The 20,191-nt window shown below is 43.0% G+C and overlaps 1 protein-coding gene across 4 annotated transcripts in view; it reads left to right on the top strand.

Moving 5' to 3' along the window:
• N4BP2L1 (NEDD4 binding protein 2 like 1) overlaps positions 1 to 20,191 on the top strand; it is a 91,610-nt gene that overhangs the window by 18,390 nt on the left and 53,029 nt on the right. For 2 of the 4 annotated variants that reach the window (XM_077810060.1, XM_077810075.1), the window contains exons 2-5: positions 3,683 to 3,810; positions 6,538 to 6,626; positions 7,688 to 7,764; positions 10,886 to 11,115. In XM_077810060.1, the coding sequence (XP_077666186.1) occupies positions 3,683 to 3,810; positions 6,538 to 6,626; positions 7,688 to 7,764; positions 10,886 to 11,115 (524 nt within the window). Of the gene's footprint in view, positions 1 to 3,682; positions 3,811 to 6,537; positions 6,627 to 7,687; positions 7,765 to 10,885; positions 11,143 to 20,191 lie in introns of all 4 variants that reach the window. The other 2 variants (XM_077810067.1, XM_077810052.1) reach the window with 2 other exon arrangements.

The raw sequence follows: 20,191 nt of genomic DNA, 5'->3' as shown, positions 1-20,191 counted from the left end.
ATTATGGATTTGGTAGTTTAACCCTTTTTTGAGAGCACCCTGCACTCTTGAGATGGATGTGGGATGGGTGCCCCCTACTCTTCATGACCATATCCTGACACTGTTGCTGCCATCTATCTTTTTTCTCTTTCCTGTCAGTCTGCTTTTCTGTCTCTTCTCTTTTCTCCTCATTGTCTTTTTCCCTTTATTTCTTTTTCCTTGCTCTGTTACCGGGCTCTACTCCTCTCTTCCACCCTTTCTGTTGTAGTTCTGACCCTTTCCCATCCCCATTCACCAGAAGAATCCATGATGTCTAGGGTGCATGATATCCATTGATGGCACCCAAGGCTGACTGGAGTGCTGAAGGAGTGGAGAAAAGAACTTGGGCTGATGGGCAGCTGCCTGAGCCTGAAGTCTTCTATATAAGAGCTGCTCCCCCTATCAGCTGTGTGGGGGGCCACAGTGGGTACAGGGAGGGAAGGTGGGTGGCTTTCAGTGCACAACCTGACATTTTATCTGCAGACACAGCAATGCAGGAGGAAGGTGGAGATTTCACCTGCAACTTTCCCACCCATGTTATCTTCTCTTCTGCCCTGAAGCTCCTAACTTGCCTGATCCCCCCTCTCACCTCCCCGACCACCGGGAAACATTGCTTTAGAAGATGAAAGATCTACAGTGAAATTATCCAATAAAGAAATTTAATGTTCTTTTTAAGAACGCGTATAGCCAGTGTTGTCTTTTCAACGTGTGCGGGGCTACAAATGAAACAGTTACCTTAAAATACTTAACAATGAGGTTGCAATTACAAAGTTTTCAATAATAATAATAATAATAAATAATTAGTTGGAGGAGAGAACTGAGTGGAAAATAAATATGAGAAAAAAAGAAGTAGAGCAAGAACATGTGATGAAAACATACCAAGTAGCAATGCTCAGGAAAATAAAAATTAAAAAAAAAAATGGGGATCAACAATCAAAGCAGTGAAATAAAAATGGTAGCAGGATTTTAAATAGTCTCTGAAAAAGGTCAAAAGGGTTGGAAAAATAAAAAGTTTAGTGCAGAGGACATTAGACCATTGGTAGAAAAAAATAAAAGTGAGGCCATCATCAAACAAAAGGATAGCGGGTAAGACTGAGAGCTTCAAATGTGAGAGGAAGGAGAGATCCGTGGAGACACACACACACAAAATTGGAATATATGGAGCACAAGAGCTCAAAGAGGCAAGACGACAAAAAGAAATTAACTGAATGTCTGCTTGGCTAATGCACAAGACATTAATTTTCTAGATGTGCCCTATATCTGACTGTACAAAGTGACACTATCTCACCACAAGAGTCAATATACCAATCATGTAATATAACTACCACGTAATTTGATCTTGGGACAGAGCATAGTCAGAGCTGTTAATGCTTCCCTCATCCGTGGGTCTGCGCACATGAACTGAAACAAAAGAAAAATACTGGAGCTTCCCTCAGTACCCCTATTCTATATTCAGAGTGTCTGGCTGTTTTAAGGTGGTGACTAGTAACTGGCCAATTTGAAATTCTTTCTAATCCAAATAAAAACATGTATGAGTAGAAGAAAATCATAGCAAAAAATATGAAATTGAACAACCTATTCACATATCTGTTGTTACTGATTAACAGCAGTTATGTCTTGCCCTCCACTAACTCCTCCTGTTGTCCAGTATCAGTTCTTAAAATGGTCTGAAAAAAGTGAGGGGGGTAGGTAGGAGGGGGTCTAGCTACAGAAATGAAATTGCTATCACATCGCCTGACTCTTCATTAACTCTGGCCCCACATCTGTCTTCCTACTCTTCCTCCCCCAGTTCTTCCTACAGTTCCAATTGTTCTTCACCTCCCACTTTCCCAGGCCTGGGCGGCTGCAGCAAGGTCCCCTTCTCCCCTTTCCCAGGAGGGGTGTTGCAGAGAGGCAGGGTTGGGGGGGGGAGAAGCAGAGGAACTGGCCAGTTGGTCAAAGGAAGGCAGGTAAGAGGAAGGGGTGTAGCTGCACTAAGCTGGTGGGCTATTTAGCTCCCTCCTCCCCTCCTGTGAGATTATTGCTGGGTAATTGAGGAGAGGAAGCTTTGCCTGCTTCCTGTAACAGTCCTGATTGTCTGGACTGTCAGGAGGGCAGGGCAGTGGGAAAAGCAGCCAATCAGAAGGGAGTTTCCCCTAGGCTGACCAGAAACGCTCCCTCAACAATCCAGCTGGAGTTGTAGAAATGTTATTTGTGGGGTCAGTGTCCCCTTTTGAGCAGGCACACTTTAAGCATTCCTTATAGCAGTTCTTCAGAAGTCTGAGTCTAAGCATAGCAGATAGATTATGGACCCCTACAGAAGGGAGGCCAAGGCTTAGCTGCCTCATTGGAACCATCCCTGAGCAGCAGAGTTCCTAAAGAATCGGATTGATGGAGAGCTGGGGCCCAGAACCAGGTGGTGATACAGGGCCTCTGTATAGGTGGTCCAAGCCTCCCTGGAATCCACCAGGTTTCTGGGAAGGCCCAGTATCCTCTTGTGTGGATGGGCAAACCCCATCCCCGTGATGGATGCTGAGAGGAAAGTATGGTTAGGTCTATGTTTCAAATTTGAGTCAATAGGAAAGGAACATCCTTACTTCCCACTACTGATTAATGGGATATTTGAAAGGTTGCTCTTCTCATACCTAAGAGAAAACATAAGTGTCCATACCACAAACAACTCACCTTCCAAATTTTCACTGGTAATCTCCAGACTGAAGGGTCATGGAAACTGAACTATCGGTCACTCTTGCAGGTGCATCAACCATGAAGCATATAGGGAAGAAATGTGCCTCTGTCCATAGTGGACCTGTTTTATGTTAAGGGACTTTAGCATCAGTTCAGTAGATTTAAACATATTCACTTAGAAAAAATGTTTAATTATAAAATGAAATAAAAGTTACAAACTTTGGAGGAAAAGGGATAAGTATGAATTACACATACAGCTAACACGCCTAAGTAAATCAACAAAAAGTCAGTGGCAGACAAAAAATTGTTGTGATAAAACTCTTTGTATTACATTAAAAGAGTAGGAAAAATGTTGATTAATCATGCTAAAATTTATTTACAAATATGACAATGCAGATGTGTGTGCTATGTAGCTAAAAAGCAAAAAATGAAGAGGTAGGATAGAAGGAAAAAATATGAAAACTGGTAGAACAGAGATGAAAATCACATCTTCCTTGGCACCAAATCATGCCCCTTATCCACTCCACCTGTTTTTCCCAACCGTCTTTGAAAAACTGATGTTTCTTTATGTACAAAGAGTTTTTCCTTCTTTAAAGGAAAAACTCAAATGATCAGATTCTCTTTGTTTCCTCCAAAAAGACAGATTAGCTTGAGGTTATTGATAACTTTTTGGAAATTTACAAGCATTCTCCCTTCGGCTAACTCAGAAAGACAACTGGATTTATCAACATGATTTATGACTTAGACTCACATGTTGAACACTCATTGTTGATCTCTCTTATAGATTAAAGGAAGGGATCAAAAACATGCCCTTCAACTCCATTCCTTTCTGCCTGTCTTCCAAGAGATTGAGGAAATATTTTAGTTTTCTTTGAATTGGTATCTGCAGAATGAAAGCATTATGCAATTCGCAGTCAGTCATGCAAATTTTTATTTGTAAGTTATATAGTAAAGGAATAGATTTATGTGCATTAATCCTTCTCTCACCATTTTTCAGACAACTGAAACGTGAATTTCCTGGTGCTGTGATTCTTAGCACTGATGACTTTTTCTTCACGGAAGATGGCACCTATGTGTTCAGTCCTGATTGTCTAGACGAAGCACACTTATGGAACCAAAAGAGAGGTGATAGAAACCATTCCTAGTTTTTTCACAGTCTTAATAGATTCACTCATATCAGTCTGTCTACGTACTTATATGGCCTTCAAAACCATAACATTTCAGCTTAGTATCCTTGCATTATAGTGACACCCAAGGATGAGTGAGAGCAAGTTTAAAGTTGATCTTCCATTGAAGTGCATGGCTTGTCAGTCTTCTTAAAAACCATAGGATTTACAGTCTCCAACTTTGTTCTCTAGGATGTTAAAGAAATAAATTCAGTATTACATGAACGAACTTTGATAAACTCATGGCTAATTTTGTTTTTAAAAACCTTTTTTAAGCAGTACATACTTACTATAGAAGTGCAGATGTTGTGAAATTTAGATATCGATGTGGTGTAGAAACTCCAGCTGACATTGTTCAGAATGTAGCAGCTTAACCATCTACACTGATTGATTTGTGGCTTTTACACTAGGTATTTGTTGTGTCAAAGAGATGGTTTACATAGTTTATTAGAAATATATTTACTAGGTTTGGGAGCTGAATAACAGTAACATTTTAGGGAGAAAATTGTGACAGTCTTTTAAAGAGATTGATGAGTGTGAACTTGTGTATATCAATATTACAACATTCTATTTACTCCTGGGGGGATTCTCTACCAAAATATTAAAAATTCTGCACCAAAAAGTTAAAAATTCTGCTTGTTTTATTTGTCAAAATAATGCAATATAATCACACCAGTTTCAATTGTTTTGGTAGTTATTTAAACTACAATACTGAAAAAAGTCACAATAATTATTCAGCATTTCCTAAACACATGAAAGTTAAGTTACAAACAGTTGTAACTAATACCCTGCATTTGAGTTATCATCCTGGATTTTCATTTAAATTACATTATGCCAAACAGGAAAAAAAAAGTAGAATGTAATTTTGAATTGCTCAGACTTTCACACATGAAAGTCATACAGTTTTGCTAATCATTGTCCTGTACCTGGCTGGGTACTTTGGGAAGTGCTTGGTTCTGATTGTCCTGACATTTTATTGACAGCTTGGTAAATGTTTTATTTGCCCTTAAAGTCTTTTTTTTTTTTAAATGGGTAAATAAAATAAAGCCTGAGCTGTAATCTAATTCTATTGTGCCACTTTGGCACAGGAAAAAAGTGAAAAAGCACAGATCTTCCTAGCTGATTCCCTTACTGTCATTTATAAAGCTTTACATCACTCTGGCAACGTAGCGGCCTTAAAATTGTTTACAGGTTTTATGCTCCTGGGGAATTGACTGAGAATGGGAACAGTTAACTAACAATAGGAACATTAACAATGTTACTAGGCAGGCAGGCTGCTCCATTTCTGCCCCAGGGAATGAGATCAGTTAAGTAGCAGGCAGGCTACTACATTTCTGCCAAGGGGACAGAGCCTTCCTCTTGCATAATAAAAAGCCCTACCCCTCCATGCTGGTGTCTCTCCCTGGTTGGCAGGCATGCACGCCCAGCCCCGCCCCCTGACAGTGATCAATGTCTCCCTGTGGTGATTTCCATCTCTGAGGCTTCTCCAGGCACACTGGAACAGACGCGCTGCCTGGGAAGAGGCGCATGTGCCCCCGCAGATTTCTTTTGCATTTTTCTGCGTGGGGGCAGAATTCTGCCAGGAATATATATTGTACCAAAGTGTATTTATCTCTGCTAGCAATCACCCTTTATAAATATTTCATTTACATTGCTACTGCTTATATAAATCAAAGTATGTTCTAAAACTAAATATCAATATTTAGAATAAATTATTTTTAATTCAAGTTTTACTACTGAGCACATCCACTGGCTACTTAACATCTTCTAGCAATTTTAAAAGCGTTAGCTGATTACAGTCCATCATTATTTATTTTCATTGTGATGGGCATAGGCACCGATTCTCCATGGCCCCGCCCCTGCACCACTCTTGCCCCACCCCAATTCCACCCCTTTCCCCCAAGTCCCCGCCCCGTCCCACCTCTTTACTGCCTCCTCCCCCGAGCACGCAATGTCCCCACTCCTCCCCCTCCCTCCTGGAAAGTCCTAAGCACTGGCAAACAGCTGTTAGGTGGCAGGTGGGCAACGCTGGGAGGAACGGGGTCATGGTGCACTCGGGGGAGGAGGAGGTGAAGAGGGGGGTGCAGGCGGGGGGAGTTTGGCTGCCGGTGGGGGTGGAGCACCTGTTAATTTTTCCCTGTGGGTGCTCCAGCCCCGCAGCACCCACGGAGTCGGTGCCCTATGGTGACGGGCCCTCAAAGTCCAAGTCAGGAATGGGACGCCACTTTGCTGGGGGGCCGTACAAATAGAGCAGCGTGGGTTGTGACCCCAAAGTGGGTCATGACACCGTTTTAATGGGGTCAACAGGTCTGGCATTAGACTTGCTGGGGCCCAGGTTGAAGCCAAAGCCAGAGGGCTTCAGCCCTGGGCAGTGAGGCTTAGGTTACAGGCCCCCTTCCCGGGGCTGAAGCCCTTGGGCTTTGGCTAGTCCTATTCCCCCACTGGGGCATCAAGGCTCAGGCTTTGGTCACCCCGTCCTGAGGTCGTGTAGTAATTTTTGTTGTCAGAAGGGGGTCACGGTCCAATGAATTTTTAGAACATCTCAAATAGAGAATGTCTTCAGTCTGGATCCATCAGTTGTCTGGTGCCACAGGACTCTTTGCAGCTTTTACAGATCCAGCCTAACATGGCTACCCCTCTGACAGTTGTCTGGTGTTTTTGAGCTTTATTTAATGTTATGTTACAGCACATAAAGCAATGAAGAATGGGAAATCCCCGGTTATTATTGATAATACCAACATCCACGCTTGGGAAATGAAGCCATATGTGATTATGGTAGGGAAAACTCCGATCGACTATCATTCTAAATGCGTAGCTATGAAATTTAAGAGGTGGACTGATTGAAAAAAAATAAGGGAAAATATTTTTAAAAATTAGTATTTCAATTTTTCTTTTGATCTTCAGTTATATTTATCAACAGAAGTGGGTGAAGCGGTTTGCCTGTGTACATGCTAATAAATTCTTTAGTTCAGTAAGAGCAAAAATCATGTGAAAATATTGTCTGTTGTTAAACTTACCTGATAATTACTGAGAGATCAACCTGTAATTTTCCTTCCCCCAATAATAGTCTAGATTTAACAGTTTCCGTATTGTTTATCTGACAAACATATAAAGTCCTAATTTATGGCCTTAGTTTACAGCTTGCTGTGTGGAGATCACACAAAGAGTCTAGAGGCTGCATTTGTATCAGCCTTTAATGGTTGGCAGAGATGGAGCTTTATTGGCAGTCTTCCTAGTATGATAGTGAGGCCAGTTAGTGCTAATATTTCAGTTATGCTTGAGTACAGCCACCTTAGATTGCGATCTTGTTAGAGTTTAAAGGGCTGAGACCTCCAAGATGCAGGAAATAATGGTGGTGGCAGCTCTGTGTCCTCTCAGCTGCTACCAAACTAGTGCTTGTGTGTAATTTTTCTAATGAAAATCAAGGTTGTCTCCACTTGTGGATGAATGCATAGTAACAGCAATCTAGATCAGAGGTTTCCAAACTGTGAACTTGTGGCTGGCCATGTGGTGCTGGCTTTCCCCCTCCTTTCCAGCTACTAAATTGGATTCTTTTTAAAAAGGTAAAAATATTTTAAATACTTTTTTTTCTAATCTCACTTTTCCATCTAAGCAATTGCTGTAGTTGCCACAGACATGTTATGTAATTGTGAATGGGAAAGAAGACGATCTGTGTGATTAGGAGTGGAAAGAATGTGGACCACCCTCTAAGTTTGAGAATTCCTGGTGTAGGTGACTAGGCACATAGTAAATGTTAAGTGCTAGCATAAATCTTCAAGAGATGTAAAAGATCTACATGGTAACTGCTTTAAAATTTGTTCACTTTTTCAAATCAGGCACGTGAGAATAACTATGAAGTTATATTCCAAGAACCTGACACACACTGGAAATTCAATGTTCGAGAGTTAGCAAGGTACATCTTTTTTCCTTAATTCATCAGCTTGCATCTCAGTTACTTCCACATTTGTGCTAGAAGAAAGAGCAAGATTGTAAGATGCTGCTTCCTCCTTGACCATTGACTAGAAATAGTCTAGTAAATGATTAGTCGAAGACAGCTGAGGAATAGTTTTGTTAATTTAGTCCACATTGAGAGCTAAGTAACACCCAACAACTCTAGTCATACTGAAGGGTATGAATCAATAGGAAGGGGTTCATTTAGATTGTAAGCTGCTCCTTAGATTGTAAGATCCTTAGGGGCAGGGATCATGTTTTTGTTCTGCACCTAGCACAATAGGATCCTGGTCCACGACATGGACACCTAGGCACTACGATAATACAAATAAATGAATAACTATAATAATACCTACATTTTGTGACTTATGCACTTAAAATATAACCATAATATTTCTTTAATATAGTTTGGGGAGGAGTGGATGCTACATTAATAATATGCAATAAATCAGTCTCCGAAGGATCCTTCTTCAGATCTTGACTGACATCTATAAAAGGGACAAAATATTGTGGGTCTCAGAAGTGTGGCATTGTTTGCCTTATCCATGTTGCTTTTAGCTGATTATGATGATGATTCTTTATTTGTGTTATGGTAGTGGCTGTGAACCCCAGTCAAAGATCAGTGAGTTTTCCCATTTTGTGCTGCACAGACAAATACCAAAGATGATGGTCTCTACCCAGAAAGCTCACAGTCTAGCTGTCAGACAGGATGGAAATGTGGGCAAAAGAGATAAGTGGTTTGGGGACGGGGATGAGGTAATAAAATGAACAGTTTAGCTGCACAATGAGTCTTGGGTTGCCTAACCAGTGCCCAAGATGGTTAGTGATTTGCAGGCATCACAGCAGAAGTAGGTTTTAAGGATTATTATGTATTTGTAGTAAGAAGAGGACCTGAAACATAAGGCCTTGTATCAGAGGCCTGAACTAAAGTAGAAGTTAAAACTTTGTTATATGAGGCAAAGTTAGGTTGTGAGCAAGAGGAAAGCCCTGCTCACAGAATTTGGCAAGCACAGGGCTGATATTGCAGAAACACATATTCCTAAGAGGTGCTGGGCACAGAGCACTCACGCAAGCACGTTCCAGAGGGTGGTACCAGAACACCTCCATACCAGCACATTCCCCAAAGATAACAGGAACACACTGACCCATCCTAAAGATAAGGTCAGGATAACAGCATAATAAATAAAAAAGTTTTAATCAAACCAACATGTACAAGGCAACGGGTGGCACCCTAATATGTCAGGAGCAAAATTTAACTTGTTTGTATTGGTGTATAAAGATGTATCTCAGAGGGAGTGTCTTTGGCCAGCCTAGGGGGCAATGGAAAGTCCCACCACTGACTGAGCTGCGTCCATTGCGACAAGCATACATGTCTTAGTACCCTCGTAGAGTCTGCCAGGTGCTATTACCATGTTTTGTCAACAATAAACCTGGCCAGGTGCCTTCGCTGAAAACCGAGTCTGTGGATTTATTGGGCAGTTTAATTGAGGTCTGTAGTCTCCTCTATCTCCGCAGAGCTGGGACAGCACACTGAATGAACACACATGCAGTCAACATCTGACCATAGTATTAATTTTAGGATCAGCTTCCTAATGATTTGTATTTTATTCTATTAATCAGTGGGGTGAATGTCAAAATTTCACCCAGCTGTGCAAGCAAGTGGATATCTAAACCAAATCTATCAAACACACAATTTAAGGCAACACATTGAAAAGTGATTCAGGTAAAGACGGAGGGTGGATATCAATGAACTATTCAGTCAGTACACACTGTAAAAGTGTCCCGATTTTGAAATGCTCCCCTATCCCTTAACTAAGAGTTGTACAAGATACAATGGGTTACCTTCGATGGCAGGTGTTACAGCCCTGTCTAATCACCATCTCTTTGTGGATGGTCACTAGGCTACTGTATTAGATCCAAACCTTGGATCTCACACATTTTTAAGTCTACCGAGTCTGAGAAGTGTCCAGAAACTGTCTAAGACTAGCCTTTCAAGTACACTCCTCGGGTACAGACTCCAATGCTGGTACCCCTTCTAGGGATGTGGGGCCCTTCAGCCCAGTTGCCCCTAAGCCCCAAGACTAGTGCAGACCCAAGTCTAACTCAGTAGCTCATGCACGCTCTCTAGGGTTGTACCCACATGGTTTACCACTTAGCTGTTTGAGGGCTACATGACAGTTAAAACAAGGAACACGCAGACTTTGTAAACTTAGACAAAGCACAAGAGATATACAGATGTATGGAAAAACCACCCCACATGCAAGACCCTGCCTCAGTTTCCTCACTACTCTGAAAGCCCTTTAGGTCTTAATATTCTTCAGAAGATCCACGGTCCTTTTGTATCCCCTCTCCTCCTGTCAAGCCTTCCCTTCTGGTTTTGCTCTGGACTCCCCTTGCTAGAGAGTATCCCTTTTTGACAGCAGATTCTAGCACCTTTGTCTCTTTTGATTCTTCCCTTGGGGGTTTTCCATTCTCCAGTCCTCAACGTTTGTTGCAGCAGATCAGAGGCCTTACCAAGTCTTTGGTAGTCTCCACTGTGCTGGTAGGACCCTGAGTCTGTCCTATGCGGAGGGTGGCTGTGTTCCACTTGGGCTTGAACAATAACAGATCTTGACACCTGTGTTGTATGGTTCAGTATCAATGAGTGGGCAATCGAACACCATTGTCCGCCTTTCTGCAGATGTGAACTGTCCCAGGACTGAGCTGACTCTCTGCACCCATGTAGCAGACATCATGATAGTAATCAAAAAGAGCTACATATAATATTCATAAAAATAATAAAGATATCACCCATGTTCTTCACAGCAGTTTCAGCGGACTTGCCCTTGTTCCAAAGGATTCACCTAAAATTACATTCTGGCTGCCCATAAAAATATTTGGGTTACATTTTGCAGTGAAGTGGCCAACAAAGCTTTGAAAACTAGGTTAGCTGAGAGGTAGCAAAAATGTTAAAGCCTGACCCAGGGGGAAAAGAATTAGTGCATTACTGAACACAGCAGGAAGGTTTGCAAATGTAAGAAAATCCATCTGATACACTTAGAGAGGTAAATACTTACATTTTTCTGTAAATTTTAATTCTATAGAAGAAACAATCATGGTGTCCCGAGAGAAAAGATACAGCGCATGAAAGACCAGTATGAGCATGACATTACTTTTCATATCGTGCTTCACTCTGAAAAACCAAGCAGAGATGGCAGAAATTCCAATGGAACAAATGCTGCTCACAACACTGGGGCTTATTCCAACATGTGTCCAACATTCCCAAACAGAAGACCACACAGCCGCTACACAAATGAAAGATCATTTAATAGAGGTGGATTCCAGAATGTATTTCATTAGGGTATAAAAGACTAAAAAAATTTACTAATTTTACTCTCAATTTTTGTATTTTTCTACTAAATCTCTAAATCAGGAGTTATTTCTGTTAATTTACAAGTCTTAAAATATCACTGTAATGTTGTTTTGTCAATTACACAATCTGAGACCACTAAAACCAATATAAACTGTACACATCATCCCTGTCCCAGTACACCCCAGTGTTTGTCAATTTTCCTTGTTTAGTCATGTCTTAACCTTTGATTATAAATTTTGCAGGGTAGGGATGCAGTTTGTCTCTTGCCTGTAACAATCATGAACATTTATGGTGCAGTGTAAATATTATTTCTTCCTGTCTTCCAGGCCCATTCTCTCTCCTTCTCCCTCATATACAGTCTCTCACTAACGCCAATCACTTCTTTCTCCTTAATAGTTCCAGAATCCACCCTTTCTTCATGCTCTTTGTTGCCAAGACACTTGTCCATGTTGTAGTCTTTTTTAGCTTCTCTACTTTCTCCTGTCTGGCCTCAGTGCTTCTCACTTCTTCTCACCTCAGCTTGACCAATGTAAACTTTCAATTCTTCCATTGGTTTCCTGTCTTCTTACAGGAAATTCACCTTACAAGACTCTACACAACCTTCTTCCTACCTGCATCACTGCTTTCATTTCTCATGCTCTTCTCAATCCTTTCACTTTTCTCCCCACTTTCCTCAAACTGTTTCATGCCGTCTCTCATGCTGCCCCTCTTCACCTACTCTCTTCATCCTCATCTGCCCACCACCACCTCTCTCCTCATTCAGACGCCTTTTTTTAGCAATCCCTTTTCCCTTCCCTTCATTAATCATCACCACCTGCCTACCCTTTTCCTCAACTGTTGTTCTGTATTTGTTTTCTCTTATACCGTAATCTCTTTAGGACAGAGAACATATTTTGAAGTGCAATGTGAATTACTGGCATCATATAAAATTTTAAAATAAAATAATACTAATAATAGAAAAAATAAAGACCTAAATGCTAATAATTCCATATCGGGGACATTGTAAAACCACAAGAGAAATAGAACAATTTACTAAAGACAGCTGAGTCAATTGTCTTGCAACCTTACCTTCAGAAACGACCAAAAATGTTTGTAGTTATTCCTTTGCACATTGTGTGGGTTTTTAAGACATTTTATCACAGCACTAAGATAATTCAAGGTATGTTGACATTACCTAGATAGTTTGAAGACGCACAGCCTGATTTTTAGAGCTTCTAATATTACTATTTTGTCCTCTTCTAGCTCAATTTTTGTCTGTTTCATCCCTGTTGCACCTAGTCCAGCAGTTCTCAAACTTTAGCAACCTGGGGATCCCCATTTTTATTTAAAATTTTTCGCAGACCCTCAAGCCAGCTTCTAATATTCCCCGGGGGTGCTCAACCCCTGCCCAGCCCCAGGCCCTGCTCCCACTCCACCCCTTCCCCCAAGGTCTCACCCCCTACTCCTTCTCTTTTCGCCCCCTCCCCCGAGTGTGCCCCTTCCCCGCTTTTCCCTCTCCCTCCCAGCATCTCCTGCACGACACTGAACAGCTGTTCCGCGGCATGCAGGAGGCACCGGGAGGGAGGAGGAGGAGTTGATCAGTGGGACCAGTGGCCCTAGACGTGACTTGAGGACCCCCTGGAGTACCCTTGCAGGCCCACAGAGGTCTGCGGATCCCAGTCTGAGAACTGCTGATCTAGTCAATATCCTAAACTTTTGAGCTCTCTTGGGCAAGGGCACTCTATTGCTTGTTTGTACAGCTCTTAGCACAATGGGCCCTGATCCTTTATTGGGGCCCATAGGCGCTACTGTAATATAAAACTAATAACAATTAAATGGGGACTGTGGAGACTCGCCTCTGAAAGTTGGGCTGTAGGGCCTTGTTCTTCAATTTGGTGGTCTAAAGTTAGACACCTAAATATGGATTTGGGTACATTGTTTTAGGCATACAAGTTTGAAACTGAGGGGTTAGCCTGGGGTCTCATGGTTAGCCTTGTCATATTAGACCATGTGAAATCTTTTCATTCCTTATCACTCCAGGATGGACAGTTCACATACAGTGCACTAGTTATGGAGTTATCTGGCATTTGATGTTGTGTGTCACACAATATCCATGAGGAACATGACACCCTTTGTATAATATTACGTATAAGAATTTGTGTACAGATATTGGGCTTTTTCTTGGTGCTTGGGTACTGCTCTACACTCTGGTTCCTGCTTTATGGAACATCTCTTTAGTCTTGTTATTGTGTAAAACTTGATTTCTCTGGTAATTTACCTGGAAATGCACATTCTCTGTTTATGTGTTTTAGTGTCTGTAGATATGAAATCACTCTGCCTCGATCCGTGAAAAAGGGTCACAAAAACATTAAAGTAGCCTGAGAATAGTGGGCTTATTTACAACAGAAAAAAATGTAAACAGGAAAAACAAATACATTTTGATGTCATGGTTGGCTTTCAAGTTGTATTGCTTTTCACTGTGCAAACTATTGACCAAGTAGAGGGATGGCTTCCCTGTCAGGTAATCAGGAGATGCAACTCTGGCTTTATAATCAAAATAGACTGTGAACAGAAGAGGATTAAAATACACGCAATGTTTGAGATTTATAAAAAAAAGCAAAAAAAACCCAAAAAAACCCGGCACACATTAATATGCATTGTTTTTCAGGTCATTTAGGAGGCCTCATGTGCTAAGACTCAGGGAGGTTTGGGTGAAGAGGGAGAATTTTGTCCTGATATGGTCAAAAACAGAAAGTTAGTCAAAAGGTAGTCAGACAAGCAGTTTAAGAACTTTGGCAGACTAAAAAACTTTGTAAGTACTTGAATGTATGGAAGTTTTCTCTTTCTAAACCATGTCAAATAAAAAGATAAAATGGGACTTTTTCTTTTCTTTTTTTAAGTGTGAGAAACTAATCTACCTTGAAAACATGCATGACCACAACCAAAAAAATAAAAAAGAATAAATATGAACCGTTTGTGTATTATAAAGTTTGGGTATTAAGGCATGCGAGCTGAGGAAGCCTTTGCCGAACCCCATCATCTGTGTCTCAGTTTACCTGTCTATAAAAATGGAGGTAATGTTTACCTACCTAACTCACACAGGAGTTATGAGCATTCACTAGATAATGTCTCTATAGTGCTTTGAGCACCCAGAATGTCAAAGAACTCTAAGTATATCTTTATGGTGTGGACAAGCATGTTGGCTTAGCTGGTGATGTGCCTGATTTCTAGTGATTGCTTTATTAGGAATGTGGAATTTATTATCTGATCGTTTTCTTTCTGCTAGCAGCTCCTCTCCTTATTCATCTCTAATGAGTCAATGTGCCACACCTGTGGAATTCAGAGACGACACAATGTTGTTGCTGGAAGCTCCAGGATTAAGCCCCGCCCTTGAGCTCCGGTCACCAAGAGAGTTCTTCCAAAATTGTAGAAATACTCCAGGAACCAATTATTAGCATTAAGACAACAGACTTGATATATCAATGAACCTTAAGGCAAAGAGAACCTTAAGACAAAGAAATTCTATTCCAATTGTTTATCAGGGTGGATTGAATGAGGAGAGGAGCTGCTAGCAGAAAGAAAACCATTAGGTAATAACTTTCTGGTTCTGCAGCACAGCTTCTTTTCTCATTCATCACTAATGGCTGGTAGCAAGCAAAAAGAAAAGGAGTACTTGTGGCACCTTAGAAACTAACCAATTTATTTGAGCATAAGCTTTCATGAGCTACAGCTCACTTCATCGGATGCATAAAGTGGTAGCAAGCAGTGAATCATAGAGGGGGGAGGGTGGGGAAGAAGGAACAGAGCTTTAAGCATTATTATAATAGAACAATAGGTAGAAATAAAAGTGTTACTCCATATAAAGCCAGAGCTTTGTAATTTAAACAATTCTTTGAGGACAAACCTAGTAGCACCTTCCGACCCTAGATCAGTACTACAGAGGAATGGAAAACTACTTTGAAATCTTTATTATGTGAAGTTCATACAATTTCCCCCCACAATACCAGTAGGGTCCTTGTAGAGAGAGTCTTGATTCCTTCTCCATAAATATTTTCCTAGATGTTTAGCATGCCAACTGGGGCAGGATTTTGACATCTTGTTGCAGCAAGTTGTGGCCCTAAGGCCCTAGCCTTTTAGATGGAATGATCTGAGCAGAGTACAATTGGTGTATGTTCTCCATATGTTTGAGATATACTTTCATCATTTTCCAAAGGGTGCTAAGGATTAAAACAAATGATGGGAGAACTATTTCCCAGGAATTGTGGAAAGAATTTACCTTGAACAAAAAGATTTCTGGAACAAAGAGTAACTTTTTCTTCATGACAACAGCACTGACATAGATTGAGGAACTAATTCCAAAATCTGTCTGTATTCCACTTAGGGTTATGCGCATGTGCCATGCACCCGGAGCCAAAGCTTTTTCAAAGTAGTAATGTCTGTCGGTCCGTGCATGCACCCTTGTACTGCATTGTGATTTTGCCCAAGGTGATAAAGGATAGGGCAGACCAACTGTGTCTTTGCTTCCTTCTCCACCACAGATCTACCAGATCCTCAGCAGAAGCAAAGGAGGGTGGGGTTGAAATACAGATAGGGACCACACATCTCAAAGAACTTCCAGTTACAGGTAAATAACCTCCCCTTCTTTGAGTGAGGGTCTCTATTGTATTCAACTGAGGGTGATTAACAAGCAGTACCTAAATAGGCGGAGGGTGAAAGGAAGATGATGGAATTGTGGAATGGAGGATCACTGCACTGAATGAGGCGTCCATCACAGAACCATGCACTAGAGTAGAGCATAATGAGAAGAAAAGGTGTGTACCGTACTCCACGTGGCTGCCTTACATATGTCTGCTAGGGGCACGTCGTGGAGCATGGCAGTAGTTGATGCTTGCACTCTCGTGGAATGGGCCTGTATCCCACCTGGTGGGTACCGCCCCAATAATTGATAGCAAAGCGTAATGCACCCTGAGACCCACTTTGAGATTCTCTGGGTGGAGATGGCCTACCCTTTAATTCTCTCCACTATGGTGACAGTTTGGGAGTTTTCCAGAATGGCTTTGTCTGTCCTTTGTAGGTAAAAGGCCAGGGCTCTGTGTATATCGGGGGAGTGGAGCTGCCATTCCTCATTTGAGGTGTGCAGTTTAGGAAAGAAAGTGGGTAGATGTATGGGTTGGTTTAGGTGGAAGCAGGAAACCACTTTTGGAAGAAATTTGGGATGCAGGTGCAGTGAAACCTTGTCCTTATGGAATGTGGTGAAACTGGAATTTGCCATCATGGCCCCCAGTTTGTCAACCCTTCTTGCAGAGGTAATAACAACCAGAAAGGCGACCTTCATGGAAAAGAGTGAAAGAGAGCAGGAAGCCAGAGGTTTAAACGGAGAGTTCATTAATGATGTAAGGACTAGGTTGAGGTCCCATTGGGAATGATAGGCTGAATGGGTGGGTATTTATGTGCAAGGCCCTTCCAGAATCAGACAGTCAAAGGATGGGTAAAAAATGACTCTCTCCACTGGATGGTGGAAAACGGTAATAGCAGCTGCGTGTACCCTAATGGAGTGGAGAACAAGCCCCGAGGTTTTCAAATGGAGCGTTGGGATACCCACAGCCTCAGGGGCAAGACCGTTCTTGGGCCCAAGAAGTGAAACATTCCAATTTGGATTGGTAGGATTGTCTCATGGAGTCCTTCCTGCTGTTGAAGAGGACATCTTGTACTGCCAACAAACACTCGAGTGCTAGTGGAAGCGTCCATCCAAAAACCAAGCTGTCAGGTGAAGCGTCCGTGGATCAGGCTGCCAGAGTCTGCCATGGTGTTGTGTGAGCAGTTCTGGAAACATCAGTAGTGGGAGGGGAAGATGCTTCGACATGTGGAGAAGAAGGTGAAAACAGATCTGGTGAGGCCAGAATAGAGTTATCGTGTTGAACGTCGCCCTCTCCCATCAGAGTTTGTGAAGGATACATTGCAGGACTGGTAGGGGAGGGAAGGCTTAGTGGATTCAGTCCGACCATTTGACGACCAGGGTGTCTCCTTGTGAAGGGGCACCAAATCCTCCCCTTGAACAGTACTGAATGCATTTGATGTTGGTGTGAGATGCAAATAGGTCCCTGATCAGAGTTCCCCAGTGACCAAAAATGTCCGCGATTACTGTGACATGTAACTCCCATTCATGGTTGGTTGCAAGGTTCCTGCGGAAGGCATCAGCAATCACATTCTGAGTTCCTGGCAGGTAGGCTGCCGAAGAAGGATATGGTGTGCAATGCACCATTTCCAAAGGCATAAAGCTTCTGTACACAATGTTGGGGACCTTGTGCCCCCTTGTTTGTTTATGTAGTAAACCGTAGTGGTGTTGTCCAACATGACGAGGACATGATGAGAACGGAGAGCTGGTAAAAACATGCAGCATGCCTTGTGCACTGCCCAAAGTTTCAGGATGTTGATGTGCATCCTGGCTTCGCGAGTGGCCCAAGTGCCTTTTGTCATGCAGTCTCCCTTGTGGGTGCCCCAGTCATCAAGTGACATGTCTGTTATGATTGTCACGCTAGGGGAAGACGGAAGGAAGGGCATTCCGGAGCAAACTTGGAGCGGGCCTGTCCCTCACTGAAGGGAAGAGATGACTTCTGGTGGAATGGCAAGAATTGTGTCCGTGGGTAGGTGTATGGGGGAGTAGACTCCCTGTAGCCATAGCTGTAGACAGTGGAAGCACAGGCAAGCAAAGGCCATGATGTAAGTGCACGCTGCCATGTGACCAAGGAGGGAAAGGCAAGTTCTGGCTAGACTGAGGGACTGGTAGTCATCAAGGTGATCAGGTCTAGTAAGCTTTGGAACCTGTCTTCTGGCAGATAAGTGCGTGCTGAGGCCGCATTGATGCATGCTCCTTGGAATTCCAGGAACTGAGGAGGATGCAAAGTCAATTTTTCAACATTGACGTTTACTCCTAGGAAGGAGAGGAGTAGAAGGAGCTGGGATGTCGACTCTTCAGCTTCCTTTCTGGATCGTGCCACCAGCAGCCAGTTATCTAGGTAAGGGAAGACAAGGACTTGACGTCAGAGGTGAACCTCTACCACAGAGAAAACCTGTGTGAAGACCCATGGGGTAGTGGCAAGTCTGAGTGGGAGAACCCTGTATTGGAAATGTCGAGGACCCACCATCAATCTCAGGAACCATTTGTGGGTTCTGTGAATGTCGATATGGAAGTAGGCATCTTGCCTAGTGAGCCATGTGGAACTCCAGCTTGTGAATGGAATGGTTGAGGTGTCAGACATCCAATATTGGTCTTCATCACCCCTTCTTCTTGGGTACCAGAAAATAGTTGGAACAGAAGTCTGTGCTGATAGGCTGCAGGGACTGGCTCCACTGCTCCTCTCTGCAGGAGGGTGTCCACCTCTAGAGTAAGCATACTGTTATGAGAATGATCCTTGGGCCACGATTGGGGCAGGAGATATGGAGGAGATAGCACCATAGACTCGATGGTATAGCCATGTCGAATGACATCCAGGACCTACTTGTCCATTATCACTCTCCATGCTGGCAGAAATAGTTTGAGATGACCCTCAAAAGGGTGGCTGGCAAGAGAGTTGAGATGCAAAGAGGCTAACGGCTCTCTAGTCGAACTCAGATATATCACTTACATGAAGACTGGGGCTGGAGCACCCACTGGGAAAATGTGGTGGGGGCTGAGCATCCACCGGCAGCCCCCCTATCATCTGCCCTCCACCCTGAGTGCTTCCTGCCCATGGAGGGCCCCATGGATCAGCACCTCTCCCTCCCTCCCTGCACCTCCTGCCCACCATGAACAGCTGTTTTGTGGCGTGCAGGGAGGCTGGAGCTGGAGCGGGAAGAGGTGGGGTGTGGGTGGGGCCTGGGGAGAAGGGGTGGAGTGGGGGCAGGGCCTGGGGCACAGCCAGGAGTCTAGCACCCCCCGGCAGTTTGAAAAGTTGGCACCTGTGGCAGACAGGATCTGTGAACCTTTGGGTGTTTCTGTGGAGGCATGTAGGCTTGGTGATAGAAGTGGGAAGACCGGTAGCATTGTGTAGGCGGCGGATGGTAAAATTTCCGCTTTGATTCTGGCATATATATGCCTAAGGAACACAGGGTGGCTCTGGAGTCTTTTAGTGAGTTCAAGGAGTCATCCGTCTTCTGACTGAGCGATATGATTCATCCAAAGGGAGGGCCTCAATTGTTTTCTGTACCTCCCTAGGGAAACCTAAGGAATGCAACCAGAATTCCCTCTTCATGATAATTCCAGTTGCCAATATGCACGAGGACATGTCTGCTGAATCAACTGCTGCGTTAAGTACGGACTTAGCGATTAACTTGTTTTCTTCTAAAATAGCTTGGAATCAGGCAAGATCCTGTTGAGGTAGCTTATCAGCCAAATCCACCATCTGTCCACAGTTTACAAAATCATAGTTGGTCATCAATACCAGGTAGTTTGAGATCTGGAACTGGAGGTTGACTGAGAAGACTTTTCGACTTATAAGGTCTAACCTCTTGCCCTCATCAGCAGGTGTGGAGTGTAGATGCTGTTTTTTAGCCTGCTCCGTAGCAGCCAGAATCATCAGGGAATTGGGTGGAGGATGTGAGAACAGAAACTCAGACCCCTTGCAGGGAGACATAGTATCTCTTTCCTGCCCCTTTCAGGGTGAGGGCACACGTGGCTTGGGTTCGCATGGTGCCTGCTGGTTGTAGAATGGCATCATTGATTGGTAGGGCCACCCTGGCTGGTACTGATGTGTGCAAAATGTCTAGTAGTTGGTGTTGACTGTCCTGTACCTCTTCTAATGGGTTCTGAATAGTGTTAGTTATCATCTGTAGCAGCTCGTGAAACTGACAATAGTCGTCTGGAGGAGAGGAGGGTATCGATGACACAGCCATGTGCGAGAACGACAAGGGAAACCTCTCCGGATCTGTCAGGGCCAGGCTGATTGGTGCATAATATAGCACTGGTTCTGAACATCTATTTGACAAATGATGAAGCAGTGAAACAGAGGAGTCCTCCTACATTGAAAGAGACTGTTCCGAAGCCAAATATTGGGGCCACAAGCTCCAATATGGCCAACCT

Source organism: Eretmochelys imbricata, chromosome 1, assembly GCF_965152235.1.
Source record: "Eretmochelys imbricata isolate rEreImb1 chromosome 1, rEreImb1.hap1, whole genome shotgun sequence".
NCBI classification, from domain to species: Eukaryota; Metazoa; Chordata; order Testudines; family Cheloniidae; genus Eretmochelys; species Eretmochelys imbricata.
This window is presented reverse-complemented; position numbering and strand designations above follow the sequence as displayed.